The sequence below is a fragment of the Humulus lupulus genome, chromosome 3 (genome assembly GCF_963169125.1).
Source record: "Humulus lupulus chromosome 3, drHumLupu1.1, whole genome shotgun sequence".
NCBI lineage: Eukaryota > Viridiplantae > Streptophyta > Magnoliopsida > Rosales > Cannabaceae > Humulus > Humulus lupulus.
The window spans coordinates 59,771,487-59,792,740 of NC_084795.1; the positions used below are offsets into that span (position 1 = coordinate 59,771,487).

Here is a 21,254-nt window from a genome sequence, read left to right on the forward strand (position 1 = left end):
CCCAGATGCTAAAGCTAACAGTTCAGCACCGTTATCCAAAGACCCAAGCTTGTGCAGGTCATATATCTAAATACATAGAATGATATTAGATTCACAAAATATATCATTAATAAAATCATTGTTCAAAGTTCAAAGTTCAAAGCTACCTTTTTATGAAACCACGAACGGAAATTTTTCCTATGCAAACGATCATGATCACCATCTGGGTATTTTTGTTTAATCTCTTGTAGGTGTTCGCTGTTAATTAGAATAGTGTTACGATTCTTGATAACAAAAAAAATGATAATAACCACACATGTTCTAATTTATAAGAGAATAAACTTACTCTAAATAAGGCTCAATTTCAGGAGAATTCTCAAGTATGAACCACTCAGCTATTTCACGAGTCTTATGATCAAGTTTAAATCTTCTTTATTCAATATTAACAAAAACACTATATTTTACTTAATAATAAATCATCTATTATTATATTTTATAAATTAATTTAAATTATCACTTAAATTTGTTTTTAACCAAAACAGTCCTATAATTATTTACATACCAAGATTAAAAAATAAAGTAAGAACAAACACATATATCTTAACAATAGATGTCAAGATTTACATAACAAGGATACTAACTAAATGACTCAAAACTCAAATATTATACACTAAACAAATACAAAATAAATTATTCAAAAAATACAAAAGATATTAATTACAAAAAATATATCCACACCTGTTGAGGGTGTGCCAAGGTCGTGTGTGTGTCGGGGTCGTGGGTGTGTCGCTGTCCTGATAAAAAAAAATTAATACCAAAAGATACACGAGAAAAATTCAAACCAAAATAATATAAAACTAAGTATAAAAAAAATGCAATATGTTGGTTAGGCATTACATTGCAAATAAGTATAAAATACACCATTGAAGATGATTAAAACAGAGAGCACAAAAGTAGCTAGCATAAAACAAGTGTTTCTATACCACTTACAACAATGACATACACAAGTATATTTATTTTAGTCAATTTATTAATCTAACTTTTGCAAGTGCTTAAAATGCATGCACTTGTTTGATTTAAATTAAAATAATAAAATCAATTACATTGAGTAACTAAATTCTAGGAATTAAGTTTATGAAAGTATAAAATATGATATGGATAAGTTACATAAAAAAATATAAAGAAATTTATTATTGTTGATATAAATGAAAGCTACCAACAAATATATGAAATAAAAACTTGACATGAATAGAAATTAAATTAAACAAATTAAATTAAATTATTTATTTAGATAATATTATATCAAACTCTTATTATTTGATTCATTAAATTATTATAAATTAATCAAAAATTATATTATTATTTAAATAATTATTTTTTCTTAATTTTTTCTACTTTTATTAAATATTATTATTAATTTCTATATACATGTAATTTATAACTATTTAATATTAGATAATATTATTCAATAAACAAATTAAATTAAATTATTTATTTAGATAATATTATATCAAACATTTATTATTTAATTCATTAAATTATTAAAAATTAATCAAAAAATAAGTTATTATTTATATAATTTTTTATTCATAATTTTTTATACTTTTATTAAATATAATTATCAATTTCTATATTCATGTAATTTATAACTATTTAATATTGGATAATGTTATTCAATAAACAAATTAAATTATATAATTTAATTAGATATTATTTAATTAATTAAATTGATAAAAAATAATTAAAAATAAATTATTATTTATTCATAATTTTTTATAATTTTATTAAATATAATTATCAATTTTTATATTAATGTAATTTATATTAAACAATATTATTCAATAAACAAATTAAATTAAATTATTTAATTAAATAATAATATATCAAAATTTTATAATTTAATAAATTAAATTATGAAAAATTAATCAAAAATTAAATTATTATTTATATAATTATTTATTCTTAATTTTTTTATACTTTTATTAAATATTATTATCAATTTCTATATTCATGTAATTTATATTTAAAAATATTATTCAATAAACAAATTAAATTAAATTATTTATTTAGATAATATTATATCAAACTTTTATTATTTAATTCATTAAATTATTAAAAATTAATCAACAAATAATTTATTATATATATAATTATTTATTCTTAATTTTTTATACTTTTATGAAATATAATTATCAATTTCTATATTTATTCTTAATTTTTTATACTTTTATGAAATATAATTAATATTTCCACAATACAATATTTGAAACCTTATACACAAAATTTACAGATAATAATCTAATACACATAAAGTCTAAAATAGAAGAAACAAATAACTTTCATCTATATTCTTCATTTTTCTCTTTTTTAATTTCTTGGTCTTCAATGAAACCTTCCATGTCATGTATGGATGCAAAATAAAAAAAATCACAAACTTAAACAACTAATTGCTAAATTTTTAAATAATTTGACACAGTTACATAGTTAAAAAATTATCTACAATCACAAAATAAAATTAATGTCATAAAAAATCATTACATTATATTTTCTGTATAAAACAAGTTCAATACAGAGACTCAGAAAATTGCTACAAAAAATTGCCCCAACCCCAACCGCGAACCCTACCAACCTCATCACTCAGCCACAACCCCAACCTCGAAACCTCCTGACATCACAACCCCAAACCCATGCCCCCGGTCCACCCACAATCTCAATCCCCCGACCTTAAACAACACACACAATCTCAATCCAAAAGCTTTTTTTTTTCCTGTCTTCATTTTGTAAATATAGTGCAAGAGATAGGAGAATAAGACCTTTCCTAAATCTCTCAATAGCTGTCTCACTAACATATATGAGCAAAATTTTTTAAAAAATCTAAGAAGCACCAAATAAAAAATCTAACAATAATACGTGGAACAAGAAATATGAACGTAAAAAGTAGGCAAATATCAACACATTTTCCATGGAAAAAGCAATCATTATTAATAATATCAATCAATATTAGCATTTTTTACAAATAATAATAATAATAAAAGAATCTGTTCAAATAATAATCTCAGAGATTTAAAATATAAATTAACAAATTAATCTGAGAATTAGAATATGAAAATGGAGTTTGCTTGCTTACCTTTGTAGAAAGCAGCTAAACCAGAGAGAATCAGATTGCAGTCCGAGCAGAGAGCCCTAAACTTGGACATATTTGACAGAGAAAGAAAGAACAGAGACAATGAGACTAAGAATGATTAAGAGAAGATGTAAGACTCAGAATCATATTGAAGAACTCAACGAAGAAGAAAATGGTTTAAGTTTTCTCAAGAAACTTACTTGTCTCGGATGTTTTTCTCTGCAACTGTGAAGAAACGTTGGAGATGAATAAGAGAGAACGGTTGAAGAAGGGATGCGAGACGCGAGGAAGAAGAAGGGATGCATGGAAAATTTAAACTGCTCAAGAGCATTAGCAGTGGGGCCCGCTGCTATTATTAGTCCCCGCGGCTAATATTATTATTAGCGGCGGGTAGTCCGCGACTAATAATAGTAATTACCCACCGCTAATATTATTAGCGGCGGGCCGTCCGCGGCTAATAATAGTAAATACCCGCGGCTAATATTATTAGCGGCAGGTAGTCCGCAGCTAATAATAGTGATTATCCGCAGCTAATAATAAATGAAAAATTCCCGGGCTTTTTTATTATGGGTATTGGCGGCGGACTGTCCGCCGCTAATAAAATATAAATATCCATATTTATATTTTACTTTTATTAAATATTATTAGCGGCGGAATATCCTAGTCCGCCGCTAATAACCTCTACAATGGCGGCGGACTGAGCCCGCGGCTAATGACCTCACCGCAACTACCTGCATTTGTTGTAGTGTTAATGTATAAAAGGGTTATGATGTTGATTTTTCTATGTATAATGATTAGTGGTAATTTATGAATGCAAATATGGGGTTTCGGCCTAGGCATACCTATGGATTGTCTTGATATTTTGTTTGATGTTGTATGATTTTCAATATATTAGATCCATGTTTTAGGACCTATGTAATATGGGTAAAATGATAATTGGCAATCTTGATATTTGGATCCATGAAATTTTGATAGGATGCATGTTATATTGTGAATGAATAAATTATAAGATGCATGAAAATAATGATAGAAACATGTTAGGTTAATATAAAGGCATATGTGAATATGGTGCTTATGAATTAATGTATGTTATTGTTATTGTTAGTGTTTTGTTGGATTTCATGTGTAGATTCAATGGAATAGAAAAAAATGGTTTTATAAGATTTCATGTGAATATGTTAGTAATATTAGAATCATGTATATAATAAGAGTATGATGAGATTTTGGACATGTATGATTTTATGTGAAATTTTTGGGATAAAAGATGAGTTTCATGAGAAATTAAGCTTGCTGATTTTTTGTAAATAATTGGGTAAAAGTTGATAAAAAGATGATTTGCATGCATAAGTAATGTCCTTGATGTTATGTTAATTTTATGAAATTAAAAAGGGGATTTTAAGTCTCATTAAAGTGATATTTTACTCAAATAATTACCTACAGAACTTTTATTGATTTTTGAGAAAATATGAGCTTTTAAATTGAATATGATGATTTTAAATGATAAAAATAGTTGCTGGAATTTTTGTAAGAAAATATGAAGTGAGTTTCACTAAGATGAATTTGATAAGTTTTTGGAACAAATTATTTTTCCTAAGTTATGGTAATATTGAAAAATGGTATTTTTAATGGTATGAATGCATATTTTGATAAGTTATGATTTTTCCTTTATTTTGATTGAGAAAAATATTTAGATTCTATTTATTTGTGATTTTTGAAGAAAATAAATGGTGGCTGAAAGTTTGTTTTAAAAGGGTTAAAAATTGTTATTTAATTGTCACATATGGATTTTTGTTACATAAAACTAAGTCTTAAATAATTTAAATAAAAATATATTTTTCCACACTTAAAAATATATTTTCTCACCTCATTTAAGTAACACAATGATAAAATTTATTTTTCTACACGAACATAATAAAAATAGGCATTTTAATTAAATCCAAGCTTTTTGGTTAATTCTTTGTAATTTGAGATTTATGAATGAAATTTGTCACATATTTTATTTTTGAGCTAAACTAAAATAATTTTATAAAATAAAATAAAGTTTTGAGAAATTTAATCAACTTAGAAATTTTAAGAAAAATAAAACATGTAATATGTCTATTGATTTTAAAATAATAAAAGTAAGAAATGTAGAATTATCGTTTTTGAAAACGTCTTTATTACACAATGTTCCCACGTATGCATGTTACATGCAACTCCACTTTTACGTCCAAAATTATGTTTAATATTCAACTATGTGGTTTTTATAAAACGATCATGCATGTAAAATGGGTAAAACGAGCATTATTCTTTTATGGCGATAATTGCATGTTTTGTGTAACTGATATTACGTGTGCATGGCCCATGCAGACATGAGTTGTGTGAAAGGGAAAGATAGTAATTTTATGAACCTAAGAAGTGTTATTTTGATTATGATATAGGCTCGTTGAAAGATTGTGAAAATTTTTAGCTTGGACCTGAGGTAAGGAACACTACAACAATTTTGCTCAAATATTACATTAAAATATAACATAATTTTAGAAGTGCTATTGATATGGAGACACGGAGAAAAAAAGACACGGTAAAAAAAAATTAGGCGGCAAATGAAACTCTTTTTGCCGCCTGAAATTGACAAAAAGAACAGCAAATGAAAAAAAAAACTTATCCCTAATCTGAAATCCCTACGCATGCCTCTCTCTCTCTCTCTCAAATCCCTAATCTCTACCAGCGCCTGAACCACACCACAACGGCGGCAAAACTTATCCCTAATCTCTCATTCAGTCTTTCTCTCATTCGCTCTCCCTTGCTCTTTCTCTCATTCGCTCTCTCACATTCTCTCGGCTTTCTAACCCTCGCGCCATTGAACCACACCACAACCACACACCTGAAGCCTCCCTCACGCCGGTACTCACGCAACTGAAGCACACCACGACCACGCCCGTGCTGTAGTCGTTGATTCTCTCATCCCCCCCTCTCTGTTTATCTCTCCCGCTGCTGTCTCTCTTGCTGGAGCAAGAACCTAGGCATCTCCCTCACGAGTCGCGTGCTTGCTATCTCTCCTGCTGGAAGCAAGAACCCAGCCATCTCCCTCACGAGTCGCGCGCTTGCTAACTCTCCTACTGGAAGCACGAAACCAGGCCAGAGTATTCGAAACTGTGAGGTAATTTTTAATTTAGATTTCAATTTCATATCAGATCATCAATGTATATGTATATATATATGTGTGTATTTGTGTTGTTTGGCCTTCTTATTCTATTTTACTGTTTCTTAACAGTTTCGTTAGCTCTGTTAGTTTCTAACTTATCCTCTGTATAAAAGGAGCTAATTCCTCTTAATCGGTAAGATCAGTAAATTACCCAAATAAGATGGATTTCGGAAAAAAAGGGGCTTGATTTCTTGGACTTGAGTGAGAACCAGCTTGAAGGTGAGTTTCTAGAAATCCCAAAATCCATCACATTACATTTCTAGCTGTTTCTTTTCTTTTCTTTTTCAGTGTCATTACATTGTTGTTTTGAAAGTTGATTATTTTAGCACTCTGATAGAGGATGTGTTCAATTTGAAGCAAATGAGGTTGATTGCAATGGATATGAGATGATATAAATTACTGGGACTTTGTTCAAGTAGTTGAACTTTGAGGAATAATGAATATAATTGTCTTTGATTGAGTGTTTTTATTTAAGAGTTCTGTTTTTTTTTTAATAAATTGAGCTCTAAATTTACTTATTTGGGTCCCTTTTTCAACGGTGATTGGGATTCTTGGTTTGGAAGTTGAAACTCTTATTAGAGATTACAATGAATTTGGGAAAGATCTTTTTCGTGGGTTAGTCTTTTCATATAAATTTATTGTTGAAAAAGTGGGTGTTTGACACTTTTTTTTATAGATATTTTGAGGCATATTTTAAAGTGAAACTAAATCCACTATACAATTATTAGTGAAAAAGTCAGAATAGATTTGTGTTCTCCTCACCTCAGTGAATATTTCAACAATATCTTTTTCTTATATATTTAATTGCAAACCAACTTTAATATCATAACTGAGAAATAATTGTTTGTTTAGGAGGTGTTCAGATTATGAACAAAAGTCTGTCACAAGAATTTCACTTTCTGAAAAAGCACTGAGGCCACTGAGAGGTTCATTTTACACAGATATCACGTGACTTCATTTGTGAATGTGTTCAAGTTTTAGTTAACTAATTTTGAGTTGGTATTATGATCAATATACGTGGTTTATTGTATAATTTGTATTATTTTTTTTGGGACATAGATACATAACTTGAACACTAGGAATAAATTTCATTGTACAAATTTCATACTAATTCAAATGCTATTATTGAGCTTTTGAAAGTCATTTGTGAGCTGAGATGCATAGGGATTTCACTTTGGATTGACTAATGGATTATGCATTTTTTGCCTTTTCTTTTTTCATTGTATTTTCAGTGAATATATTAGACCAATTCTATTGGCCCTCTCAGTTCTATTTTTCATTTAGCATTAATTGCAAATACGGTACAAGGAATTTTTCATGTATGAGGTTCAAGTGGTGGAGCTATTGTTTCTCTTTTCTGTTTTTGACACTCAAACATTGCATATCTGCTTTTGAGCATTTGTATCTTTCATTTCATATGAACATGCTTGTTTTGGTAAAAAAAACTTTGTGAATGTTTAGACATATACCTGCCCCTCTCATATTAGTTAAGCTTTTAATTTGTCTCATTCTTGGTTGATGAATACTTAATTCTTACTTTTTGCACTTTCTATTTATAACTTTGGCCACTGTATTATGACTTAGAAACACTTAGTTAGCTTTGATTTCTATCTTTTGCATGGTTGTTGAAGTAAGTACATCTGTGATGCTGAAAGTTTTCTTAATGTTTTCTAGGATGACATTGTTCTTAATTCTTTGTGCAGGCATGCACTTAGACTCTGATCTAGTGATGTTAAGCTTGAAGGAAATTGGAAAACTCAAGGTGAAATATTTTCATACAAGTTTGCTTCATTTATAATCATGAAATTCTTTTATGTATATGGTTTATCTACTCTCAGCATTGGAAGAAATGACCTACTGAGTTTGCTCTTACTTTTGATCCCATCTTTATTTTCTTTGAGACTCAAGTTTTTGGCTCAAGAATTTACACTTAGTTTGGATCAAATTCAAGGTGTTGAGCTTTCTATTTCATCTCTATTCAATTAAGAAATTGAGTGACTTCGTATTATTTTCATTTGCTACCTACATATATTTAAGTTAGCCCTTTCATTGAGCTAATTTTAATCAGAAAGTAAGTCAATAAAGAAAATTTTGCTATTATTTGTTCTAAAGTGCATTTTAGTTTTTATATGTGTTAAAAGAACCATAGTTTTGATTGTGTTTTCTAAAGTACTAAAGTACCATTAACTTGATTTAAAATGTATGTTAAAGTGATATTTGATTTATTTTTAATCATTATGTAACAAATTTTCATTACATGACTGGTTATGTTTTATTATTTGACATAATTTTATGTTTTCTTGCATATTGGTTATTTATATTTTCTGTTCTATAATATGTTTGTTTTTTTTTTTTTGCTAGAACTTTTATAAATAAACCTTATATTTTCACATTATGGTTGTGTCAAGATCCTTTAAGTGGGCTTTAATTTTTTGGTTTTCCTTAAAGATTATTTCTTTGGTTTGTGTTGTTGCTTTTGTTTTTAATAATTTATTTTGCTGCAGCTGATGAAGGTAAGTCATTTCCCCTTTAGTTCAGGTTTATATAATTTTTTGTGTTGGAATTGTTTCTAATTAAGAGAATACAAAGAGAAAAATTAGAGATGTTTTAAGTGTAAGAATATGGTGCTTAATACTTAATGTTTGTGATTTGAGAATATGGATTTAGATTACCTTTTCTTTAGTCCTTTTGTTGGCTTTTGTGTATGAAATTTGGATTTTACAGATTTGATTTATGCATATTCTATAATATGATTTTATCAGACTTTTATTCATGTGAAAATATATAATATTGATTGTATGGGTTTTGATCATAAATAATGAGATTTTTGTTTGGTGCTGTCATATTGCTTATATATGTCTCTATCTCTATATTTTTATTCTCTTTGTAATATAGTAAAAACTTTTTTGGTAGGCTGCCTCCAAGAGAAGAGGCAAAATACTTGGTGTGCAAGCAATCTCTCACGAGAGACTCTTACTTTTGTTTGCATTTTGCAAGAGGTATGCCTTTTACCTTTGTTTTAATATTATGCAAATGTTAGAGGAATTTGAATATCTTAAATATTCATCCATAGTGAAGTAGGTTCTGAGATCATTGTTGTGTGCGGTGGTGATAACGGAAGGTTGAGAACTTGTGTGTCTTAGTGAAGTAGGATCTGAGAAATTTGTGTGCTGTGGCGAGATAAGGAAGAAAACATGCATGCGTTTTTGAATTAGTTGAATTGATATTGGCAGATGGTTAGATGCTAGTCTAGGGGAAAATGGTGTTTGCTTTTATATAGACTTATCTAGTATAACTATTTTATAATTGAATTGTGTTTGCTTGGTTTGTTTGATGATTGGTACATTAATTAGATTGTTAAAAACATATACTTGTAAATGGTGTAATAATCTTTTTGTATAGTTTTTGAGGTCCTTTTCAGTTGTATTGCAAGCATCTCTGCCCGAGTTGCTTCTCTTTTTAGGGTCCTTTTCCTTCTTAAAGAAACCAAAATATCATTTTGTGTTGGCACTATAACAAAATCGGGTTTTAGAGATGAATTTTTTTCTCGCTAAAGCTTTCTAAATCCTTGTTCTATCGAATAGCGATAATGAAATTGTCATTAAACTTCCTCGCTAATACTTTGTCTCTATTGCTGAACTATAGAGAGGACATTTAAAATCCTCGCTATTGCTCAGTAATAGAGAGGAAATTTTAATCACTATTTCATAGAATATTAGGTTGAGAAAAGTAGCAAGAAGGGTTTATGATTAGAGAAAAGGCTTTATCCTCGATTAAAATATAACTTTGATAAAAGAATATACACTTTTTTTATGTGACGACTTCTTGTACAAACAAACTATCTCCTATCTTCGTGATGAGGCACACTTAATTTAATTTTACTTTCCTAAGTATATTGCTGATCATAATCTATGTCAAGAATTTTACTCTGTTTGGTTTCTGAAAATACCAAAACAGAATGTAGACCAAGAACTTGGGACAAGTAGTCTATGATATATTCATAAAAAAAAAGTTCCAATCAAATAAAAGTCATGAAATTAGCGTGATACTTTTGAGTTTGAGAACTTAGGATGGTAGTGATCCCCATTCATATGTGTATTTATAACCAATAGTCTTTGATAAGATGTATAGGACAGATATATCTATTGCATTGAAAGGAATGGTCAAGACTATAGCGAAAATTTGCTAGAAGGGGTCAAGTGAGGTATAGTCCTTGTGGAATCACATGGTATTGTCTAACCAGTCATCATTATGGATTCAAAGTTCAGATCTAGCTGCCCTAAAATAAAATACCAGTTCATTTTTCTTGGCCCCCAACCCCAACCCCACCAAACAACCTCAGAACATAAAATTTAAAATTTGTAATAAGATGTCTTAGGCATGTCTAATATCTAAAGGGACACATTTTCATATCAAAATTAGAGTAGCCATAACCATTTAAAATCATTATCTTCTCTTCCAATCTTATTGATGCATAATAGGACATGTCATTATGCGCTAAAATTCTGCTTATTGAAGGCTATTTTTCATTATTTACAGGCTGTTTTTTGTCAACAAAATGTAGAGATATATTTTTCAATACCAATATCATTTGTCTTGCCACAAAAGTCACAGCCTCTTTCTACACAAATAAATCATAGCACTAACAAAATTTGGTAGAAAACAATGTAGATCATACTCTTTACCTTCTCTTTTAAGATACAAGAAATTGTTTGACAAAGTTGTAAATAGAAATTGCTCATTTGAATTTATATCTTAGGAAGAATTATGTCTTGGTGTGATATTTATGTTTTGCTTTCTATCTTCATCTAAATAAATATATAAATATAATTGAAATTTGTAACGGCCACAGAAGCCTATGAATAAATAAATCATAGCCTAAATGATTGTTCACAAGTGTTTATTTGTTTCGAAGAGTAATTTTTCTACCACTGTTTGTTCTCTTATCACTTTCTTTAAACATTGCTTTGTAAGTATGCTCCTGCTAATTCTATGTTGGCATTGAAAACTTTTGTGTCCAATAATTTCTCTGGATTCTAATTAAGAAACAAGGTTCCATTCATATAAAATTCATGGAAGAAAATTTCCAATGAAATCTTTGATTAAACCATGAGAAATTTTGAATGATTTATATCTTCACTTAATTAGTTCTGTTTTGCTAAAAGCCAATTTTTATCAAATAATATCTCTTGTACCAGCTTCAAAATCCATTGACCTTTTATTTGATTACTTAGAATTAATCATGAATGCAACGAATGAATGTTGATCATAGAGCCATTTTAGATCCCTGATAAGCCCCTCAAAGAAAAACATTGATTCTAATGAATGTTTCTTTGATATTAGTGGTTCACTAAACATTTCATTACCTGAAATACTATCTTAAGTAAATTATTTATCAAGACAGAGACCAAATAATATACCATGATAAGGATTCTATGTCATATTTTTATGAAAAAAATTCTAATACATTTTTTCTCTACAATTTCTTGCCCTTCTTTCCCTGCCCCACCACACCAACTCAGAACAATACAATTGCAATTAGATGTGTTAGGCATGTCCCATATCCACAGGGACACACATTTTCTTATCAAAACTAAAGTAACCCTTGCCTGAATGTTTTCTAGCAGTGTTCACATTTTAAATCAAAGTGCAAGAAGCTTAATAATCTCAACTCAAGTAATTAGGTCATTATTCCTTAAAAGGAAATTATTTCATCAAAATATACCATAAGTGAATGAAACAGTACTAGAATTTTTTGGAATATATAACTTTAAGTAAAGTGTAGTAAACTTCGGAAAGTAATGGAAGAGAACGTGAACACATAGCTCTCAAAATTAGTGGCTAGATCATTTTCTAAACCATTTTCTTTCAGGGTCATCTAAAGTGAATTTGATGTCTTTGAAACAAGATTACTTGGAATGGAGAATGTTACAATGTACCTACATTTGGACTACGTTTTTATTTCTTGATGGTGGAAGAGCTGTGCAGGTAATATTCTCCTTTGTGTCTTCTACCTCAACCACTTGAATCATATGGTTGAGGCCTAGTTGTAATCAACAGCTATTCTAGAGCTTGGATGTAAAATCATAATATCCAAATCTGCATTTTAGGTGCAGCCATGTTTTGAACCCTGTGATTGTTGTAGTGGGTGGCAAGTTTCTTGACAAAACAGTCTTCAAGATAACCCATAAATCTAAATACCACCATTCCAATGATTATATCCACATTATTATGCACTCTAAATATTAGTTGACCATTTGTTTAATTTGAGTGCAAGCTTTCTCCCTGGGCCTGTATATAAGTTGAAATTGTATTATGAATTTAGTTGGGAAATTATTTTAGAAATTCCATGTTTGAGAAACATACATATTTCTCTTTATAAGTCCTCTTAGAAGTATCATATTAGAATTACTTTAATTTGTAGAGCATTTGTCACAATCTATTTGCATGTATCCACAGGGCGCTTTTGGAAAAAATGCTCTAGTTGGATTTGGTTTGACAACTTACACAATGCTTGAATTAGGAGTGGTAATATCTCTTTGAACCTTACCATAATGATTTTACTTTGGGTATTTGTCTCTATTAGTCTTTGAACAATACTCTACTTATTACAATTTAGCAGCTTAGTCCCTAAAATTTTAATATTTTAGTAATTAAGTCCTTTTTACTAACAAAATTGAATTTTTTACTCAATAAATTAGCAAGAATTATGCAGATTAAGAATTTATCTTTGACTTCTATCGTTGTGCTTAGTTTATGCTTTGTACTCTTTGTGGTGTTTCATATATAATCTCAACAGAACAATACCTTCACTCTATTGTGACATTTTAATTAATACAAGGCAATTTGGTTCTGTTTTTTTTTTTATAAAAGCCCTAGAATTACCACTTTAAGTAATTGCTGGTGTGATTCCATTATTACACTTGAATATTACAGGTGTGTAGATGTGACTGGAGCTTACAGTGCTCTAAAGACGGAGCTTAACATAAGCTTGACAGCAATAGGCCTTTTGTGGACTACAACTGGCTTTATTGCAAAGAGGATTACACATGGACCTGTGGAAGAAAGGGAAACAGGTATATGACGAGTGCACAACAAATGGACTCACAACAAAGACAAGTGCACAAAGGATGATGAATTGAAGGATGGAGCAAGTTTCGTGCATGGTTTACTTTTGTGTATCTTGTAATTTTTTGTTTTTCATTTTTGAAGTAAAAAATGTTCAAGATTATAATACTTTATTATGTTATGCTTTCAAATTTAAGTTAGAACTAAGATCTCATGAAATAGACACATTTAGAGTTTGAATTAGTTATTGTTTAATGTAATACTTATGGTTTATCAATCTATTGAGAATTATATTTTATGATTAATTTTGATTTTTTTTTATCAAAATACAATAATGAAAATCTTTTAATTAAACAAAAAACTTATAAGTACCATTATCACAATAAAAAACCTTAATATGTTATGATTTAGAAACATATTATAAGCATAAAAAATCGTTATGGTTTATATAATATAACAAACTAAAAATGTTATCAAAATAATCAAATGTAACAGTTGAAAAGTGTTATGAAAAAAGTACAAGATTAAATTTCAAATTTATAACCAAAAACTCTATCTAAATGTTATTATTTCAATATTATAGCATCTAAAAATGTGTTATTGAATAGTTTAAGATAACACCGAACATAACATTCAAAAACTGTTATAGAAAAGACTGGACTTTTAATAACAGGGGCTATGTTAGCATTTTCAGAAGTGCTATCAATAGTCCCGGATAGCAGTTTTTAAGTGTTATGAATACTGTTTTTTCTTGTAGTGGAAGTTAGATAGATTCTATGATTTTATGCTATGAATGGTAAGACTGTTGTGTGAATAAATTGTTATGAATTATGAATGCCATAACGTGATGATATGTTGAATGTCATATGTGTATGGATGTTAGATACATCAAACCAGTTACGATGTCAGATACATCAAACAGATTACGATGTTAGATACATCAAACAGATTACGATGTCAGATACATCGAATGAGTTACTAAGGACATTGAGACGTAACTCCTAGGGCGGACGCGCCGAGGTTATTCAAGGACCAGTGATCTCTTGTTTACCTCATAGGGTGACATGGACAACTAGCGATCCATGCTCATCATGTATGCTGTATGATTGTGATATGATGATATGTTACGATTATGTTATGATATGATGATATGTTACGATTATGTTATGATATACCATGATGTTTTAGATAAACGTTAGTGTTTGTATTTGTTGTATTCTTACTTGCTTATTTGTTTGTACTTCCTTACTGGGCTTTTAGCTCACCCCCCTTACTTTCCTTCCAGGTAGCAAATAGGATTTCTTTATGGCACGCGTGGTGACGTGAGGAGTTCTTTCATCATGGGGTGTGTGGCGTGGGGTAATCCTATGGACGGAAAAACGATCAACGTAGAACGCCATTTAAATTATGTTTTGTTTTTAAGGGACTTCCCTAAATTATCAGTGGGACTCAGTTATTTAACTTTTTTTTGGTTTCTTTGAACCTTGCATAAAAATCTATGTTTTATTTTAAAACTTGTGGCGCCAACTTGCATGGTTTTAAACAAGTCCCCCTGAGACTTTGATAATGAATGGTATTCTTTTATAAACTATGTTATGCGAATGTTTTGTAAGTATTAGTCTAGGGCGTTCTTTATATAAGGGGGCATCATTGGTATATATACCATTAGCTTGAAAAATAAAATAACATACACGAAATGCATGCAAGCGTTTGGAGATAACCAAATGCGCCAGTTGGGACGGTTTGGATATAACCAAGCTGTTAAAAATGCAAGCATTTGGAGATAACCAAATGCGCTAGTTGGGACGGTTTGGATATAACAAAGTTGTTAAAAACGTACAAGTGTTTGGATGTAACCAAATGCGCGAGCTAGGATAATTTGGATATAACCAAATTATTAAAAACATACAAGTGAATGGATTACAAACCAATCACAACCTTAAAAGGTTTGGAACAAACCAGCTAGAACTAATCGACGATAAGTTGGAACCTAAACCTACTTCGAGATAAGTCGAGATCGAGGCTGGAATATCTTATGGAAAAATAGTTTCTAACTCATAACCTCGGAGAAATAACCGAGGACGAGAAAAAGTAACTAAGCAATAAGATATAACTAAACCGTTTGCATTACACACCATAAAAGTACTTTCAGGTTCATGGTTAAAGTAATATCCGACCTTGATAAATAACGAGATCAGAAGCGGATAATTTGAGCAAATGGTGCAATAATGCATTGAGTCTCGAGCCTAAATCCATACTATGTTTGTACGAATAAATAAACATATACGATTTTTTAATTTAAAATGTGAAAAATATTTCAAACCAAGAAATGTAAAGCATATGTATTAAAATAAAAAGAAATTGTATCAACCCCATGGGCATAAATTAAAGCAATTAAAAAAATAAGGGGACGCAGCCTCGAAGTGAGGTTCAAGAAGGAGCAGTTCCCTTGGCCTTTTCAACATCAACGGCACTAGACCCCCCAGGACGAATAGCATGACTATCCTTCTGAGCAGCCTCCCAAGCAGCTTCCCGAGCAGCCTCGTTCACCTCTAGTCGGGCATTCCACCGCTCTACATACTTCGCCTCAAGAGGACCCAGGAAGCTAGTGTCGAGGTCGACATTGTCGACCCAGATTTTGTACATGGCTTGGTCGACTGCCTTTTCCTTCTTCTCTTTGAACTCGTCAAGGAGGCGGTTCTTCTTGCTTTCCTTGATCTCGAAAGTGGCAGCTTTCTCCTCCTCGAGCTTGGCATTAGCCCTCTCCAGCTCCGCAAGATGAGTCTTCACCTGTTCAAGCTCGGGCTTCACCTTCTCCATCTCCACAAGACGAGTCTTCCCCTGATCAAGCTCGACCTTCACCTTCTCAAGCTCGGCCTTCGAGTCTTTGAGTTCATCAGCCATTTTAAGCTGGAGATCCCTCCACTCTTGGGCCAAAGACATGCTCGTATGCACCTCGTTGGTCAGCTTATAATTAAGCTGTGCTGAAACGATGAGGGCCTGAAACACAAAGGATGAATTAGAGCATAAGCCAAGACATAAGCAATTAAAGGAGAGTTGCGAAAATTACCACAGCAGTAAGTTCAATACTCTTGTCATAAAGAGTATTACAGTCTGGGGCCTTATGCACGGGATCCCAGTGGTCAGCCCCGAATCTTGAAAAACTCTGACCCACTCGAGAAAGGACATCCGAGCTAAGTACAGCTCCCTGGGTCCCAGCAGTACCATCAAGCACGAACTCTTCAACATGAGGTCGGGCTGATGGTAGGGTGACCTTGGAAATTGAGGGTTTCTTCGGAGGTCGGCCGATCATTAGCTGAGTTGCGGCTGGAGGAAGCGTAGCAGGTGCGGTCGAAACTGATGCATCAACCTGGGCATTTGGCTCCTCAGTTGTGCTCATAGCAGTTTGAGCCGTTGGGGTCCTCTCATTGCGCCTGGGGATTTTGGATGGCCGATCGGATCTCCGCGAGCCTCTCGGGCGTTTACTCTTTTGAGCTCCAGCTCCCTCATCGCTAAAGAGCACAAAATCGAGGTCGGGATCCATAGCACCTGCACAATTCCAATCGGAGTTAAACATAATGTTAACAAAACTTGGAAGATAAAAAAAAAAAACCAAGTAGAGAAGGACCTAACTGGAACTCTCCCCCGAGCTTGAGCTCGGAGACCACGAAATTCCCCCATCTTCAAAAGAGGCGGGGGAGTACCTTCCCTATAGGTGGACGTCAACCTCGAAAGGTCCCTATAGTCATTGGTCCCATATTGGACGGCTATCCCGTCCCACACCTCGTTCAGACAGTACATAGTGTCATATTTCCCAAGCCAACTATCAAACCTATGAACCCGGTCATCCACCCAAGTCCATATATAGAAGTGGTAGGTTGGTTCTACCACTTCAGTAATATAAAATAAATTAGAGTATATTTAATAATGTATTTTTTTATAATGACATGGTAGGTTGGTTCTAGACAACCGACCTACCAAGTCATATGAGAAGTCGTTTCCCACACAACCGACCTACCATATCCTCTAAAAAATTATTACAGAGATACCCTAAATTATTTTAGAATTTTTTTTATTTTAAATTATAAATATTATTAAATTAAAATATTTTCTTGTGTTATAAAAATGAAATAATTTATTAATGTATTTATATTTCAAAAATTATAATATATGTAATATTAATAAGTATATATTTTTTTGTACTTATTTCATACCCAAATAAATTATATATATGTATTGTTTAAATAAATTAATATATTTTAAAATTTCAATATTATAAAACAAATTAGAGTATCTTTAATAATGTATTTTTTCAATGACATGGTAGGTCGGTTCTACACAACCGACCTACCATGTCTTCTAACAAATTATTAAAGAGACACTCTAAATTATTTTATAAAATTTTTTATTTTAAAATATAAATATTATTAAATTAAAATATTTTCTTGTTTATAAAAATGAAATAAATTTTTTAATTACAAATAATTTATTAATTTATTTATATTTCAAAAATTAGAATATATGTAATATTAATAAGTATATATTTGTTTATACTTATTTCATACCCATATAAATTATATATATGTATTGTTTTAATAAATTATTATATTTTAAAATTTCAATAATATAAAACAAATTAGAGTATCTTTAATAATGTATTTTTATAATGACATGGTAGGTCGGTTCTACACAACCAACCTACCATGTCCTCTAAAAAATTATTAAAGAGATACACTAAATTATTTTATAAAAAAATTTATTTTAAATTATAAATATTATTAAATTAAAATATTTTCTTGTTTATAAAAATGAAATAAATTTATTTAATTACAAATAATTTATTAATTTATTTATATTTAAAAAATTATAATATATGTAATATTAATAAGTATATATTTTCTTATACTTATTTCATACCCAAATAAATTATATATATGTATTGTTTAAAGAAATTAATATATTTTAAATTTTCAATAATATAAAACAAATTAGAGTATCTTTAGTAAAGTATTTTTATAATGACATGGTAGGTCGGTTCTACACAACCGACCTATCATATCCTCTAAAAATTATTAAAGAGATACTCTAATTTTTTTTTAATTTTAAATTATCAATATTATTAAATTAAAATATTTTTGTGTTTATAAAAATGAAACAAAGTTTTTTAATTACAAATAATTTATTAATTTATTTATATTTCAAAAATGATAATATATGTAATATTAATAATTATATATTTTTTATACTTATTTCATACCCAAATAAATTATATATATGTATTATTTAAATAAATTAATATATTTTAAAATTTCAATAATATAAAACAAATTAGAGTATCTTTAATAATGTATTTTTATAATGACATGGTAGGTCGGTTCTACACAACCAACCTACCATGTCACATGAGAAGTCATTTCCTACACAACCGACCTACCATTTCATCTAAACAATTATTATAATTAAGTTTTTTTATTTTAAATTATAAATTACTATTAAATTAAAATATTTTCTTGTTTATAAAAATGAAATAAATTTTTTAATTACAAATAATTTATTAATTTATTTATATTTCAAAAATTAGAATATATGTAATATTAATAAGTATATATTTTTTTATACTTATTTCATACCCATATAAATTATATATATGTATTGTTTTAATGAATTATATATTTAAAATTTAAATAATGTAAAATTTATATTTGTTAATATTACATTATAATTATATTTTATAAATAAAAATCATATTTTAATTTAATAATATTTACAATTTAAAATAAATAAATAAAAATTTGATAAAAGAGTAGTGTCTTAAATAATTTTTAAAAGGACATGTTAGTTCGATTCTGTGTCATTACACAAATATATTGCTAAAGATACTCTAATTTGTTTTTACATTATTAAATTTTAAAATATATTAATTTAATTACAATCATTTCATACACTAATAGCTTACATATAGATATATTTATTTATTGTGTAAATAAATTAAAATATTTTAAAATTCTTATAATGTGACATGATAAGTCGGTTCACATAGTAGCGACCTACCATGTAAGCAAGGTAGGACATGGTAGGTCGGTCCACACAGAACGGACCTACCATGACAACATGGTAGCTCGGTTTTGCATGAACCGACCTATTATGTTTTCTACAAGCATGGGAGGTCAGTTTACACAGAACCGACCTACCATGTCCACATAGTAGGTCGGTTCTCGCGCAACCAACTTCCCATTCTTACCTTGGACATACATGATAGGTCGGTTTTGTGTAACCCGACTTATGAACATGTGTTAAGTTGGTTTAAGGAGAACCGACCTCTCATGTCCGATGGCTGACATCCAAATTGTAGTAGTGAAACAAAGGCTTGTATTGTCAGACAGACGTGAGAACGACTTCCATGAGTTTAAGCGATGTTTGATTACAACTCCAGTACTGAGTCTTCAATAAGATCAGCAGAAGTTTGTGGTGTACTGTGATGCGTGAACGCGGGGGATAGGTTGTGTCCTTATGCAGGTAGGGAAGGTGATCGCTTATGCATCGTGGCAGTTGAAAGAATTTAAATAGTGATACCCTATATATGATTTGGAGTTAGCAGTAGTGGTCTTTGCATTGAAGATATGATGACACTACCTTTATGGGGAGAAGAGTGAGATATACACTTACCACAAGAGCATAAAGTATTTCTTTACCCAAAATGATCTAAACATGAGACAGAGGCGCTGGCTGGAGTTGGTGAAAGATTATGATTGTGAGATTCTTTACTGTAACGTCCTGGTTGCTCCAAGATCGTTACAGTCAACTTTAAACTGTGCTTAACTCGCTAAACGAGTCATTAGGTTATAAACGTGCATCTAGGTGTTATTAATAGGCCAGGTAAAAATTTTCTATTAAATGGAATGGGTATATTTTATTTAAAACATAAAATTGTACATGGGTCCAGAAGACAACTTTTGCAAGTTATTTACAATCCAAAATGGTCATTACAGTGAAAAATTACAACCCGCCGACCTAAGCGGAAAAATGTAGGGTTAACCCCTAGTTCCTCTGAGAAACACCTTGGCCGTGGTGGTTAAGCGGTCGCATATGTACACATCGCGACCTAAGCTCTCCACTTAAGGCCAGGTGAGATTTTCTTTCCCTTCACCTGCACCACATAGCAGCCATGAGCCAAGGCTCAGCAAGAAAACTTATTACTGACTGTATACAATATCAATTGATCATTATGATAATCATACTGGGCTTGTATCCCAAATAAGATAATATCGAGATTCTAAAAATCATGTTGGGGCTTATAGCCCTAATCAAATAAGTGACTGATGAGTAAGTCACAAACTTAAACCAGATGAGTGACTATGGAGTCACGAACTTGAATCAAATAAGTGACTGATGAATAAGTCATGAACTTAAACCAGATGAGTGACTATGGAGTCCTGAACTTGAATCAGATAAGTGACTGATGAGTAAGTCACGAACTTAAACCAGATGAGTGACTATGGAGCCACGAACTTGAATCACATAAGTGACTGATGAGTTAGTAACAAACTTGGGCTCCGCACCCTTTGCCATGTGACGATGCAGTCACCTGGGCCTTCTGGCTCTAGCTCTAAGTAATTAGCCTTTAGACTAGACAAGCGCTTTTGTTTTCATCGAACTTAAGGTCGGTCAAGCATTTCTTGCTTATGACGATAATGCTTATGTAGATTAGATCTAATCTTTTCGGCTTGCGTTAAACATGCTAATACTGTTCTTGACTCATAAGCCAATATCATACGACCAGTGCTCAGTACTACTGCTGAACTTGACTAATGAGTCACAGCTTCACAATCAATACTGACACCATTGCCGACTCTGACTCATAAGTCAGTGCCACTCAGAAGTAAGTAAGATTGCTAAGCA

General features: G+C 30.5%; 1 protein-coding gene across 2 annotated transcripts; it reads left to right on the forward strand.

Moving 5' to 3' along the window:
* Positions 1 to 6,165: 6,165 nt before the first annotated feature.
* LOC133821154 (uncharacterized) lies at positions 6,166 to 13,538 on the forward strand. Of its 2 annotated transcripts, XM_062253625.1 has the most exons (4): positions 6,166 to 6,242; positions 7,991 to 8,049; positions 9,201 to 9,286; positions 13,224 to 13,538. In XM_062253625.1, the coding sequence occupies exons 2-4, from the start codon at positions 7,993 to 7,995 to the stop codon at positions 13,369 to 13,371; spliced, it is 291 nt and encodes a 96-aa protein (XP_062109609.1). In that variant the 5' UTR covers positions 6,166 to 6,242; positions 7,991 to 7,992; the 3' UTR covers positions 13,372 to 13,538. The 2 variants fall into 2 exon arrangements, with proteins under 2 accessions (XP_062109609.1, XP_062109608.1); XM_062253624.1 differs by lacking the exon at positions 6,166 to 6,242 and having other exon boundaries at positions 7,726 to 8,049; positions 13,224 to 13,535.
* The last annotated feature ends 7,716 nt before the right edge of the window (positions 13,539 to 21,254 follow it).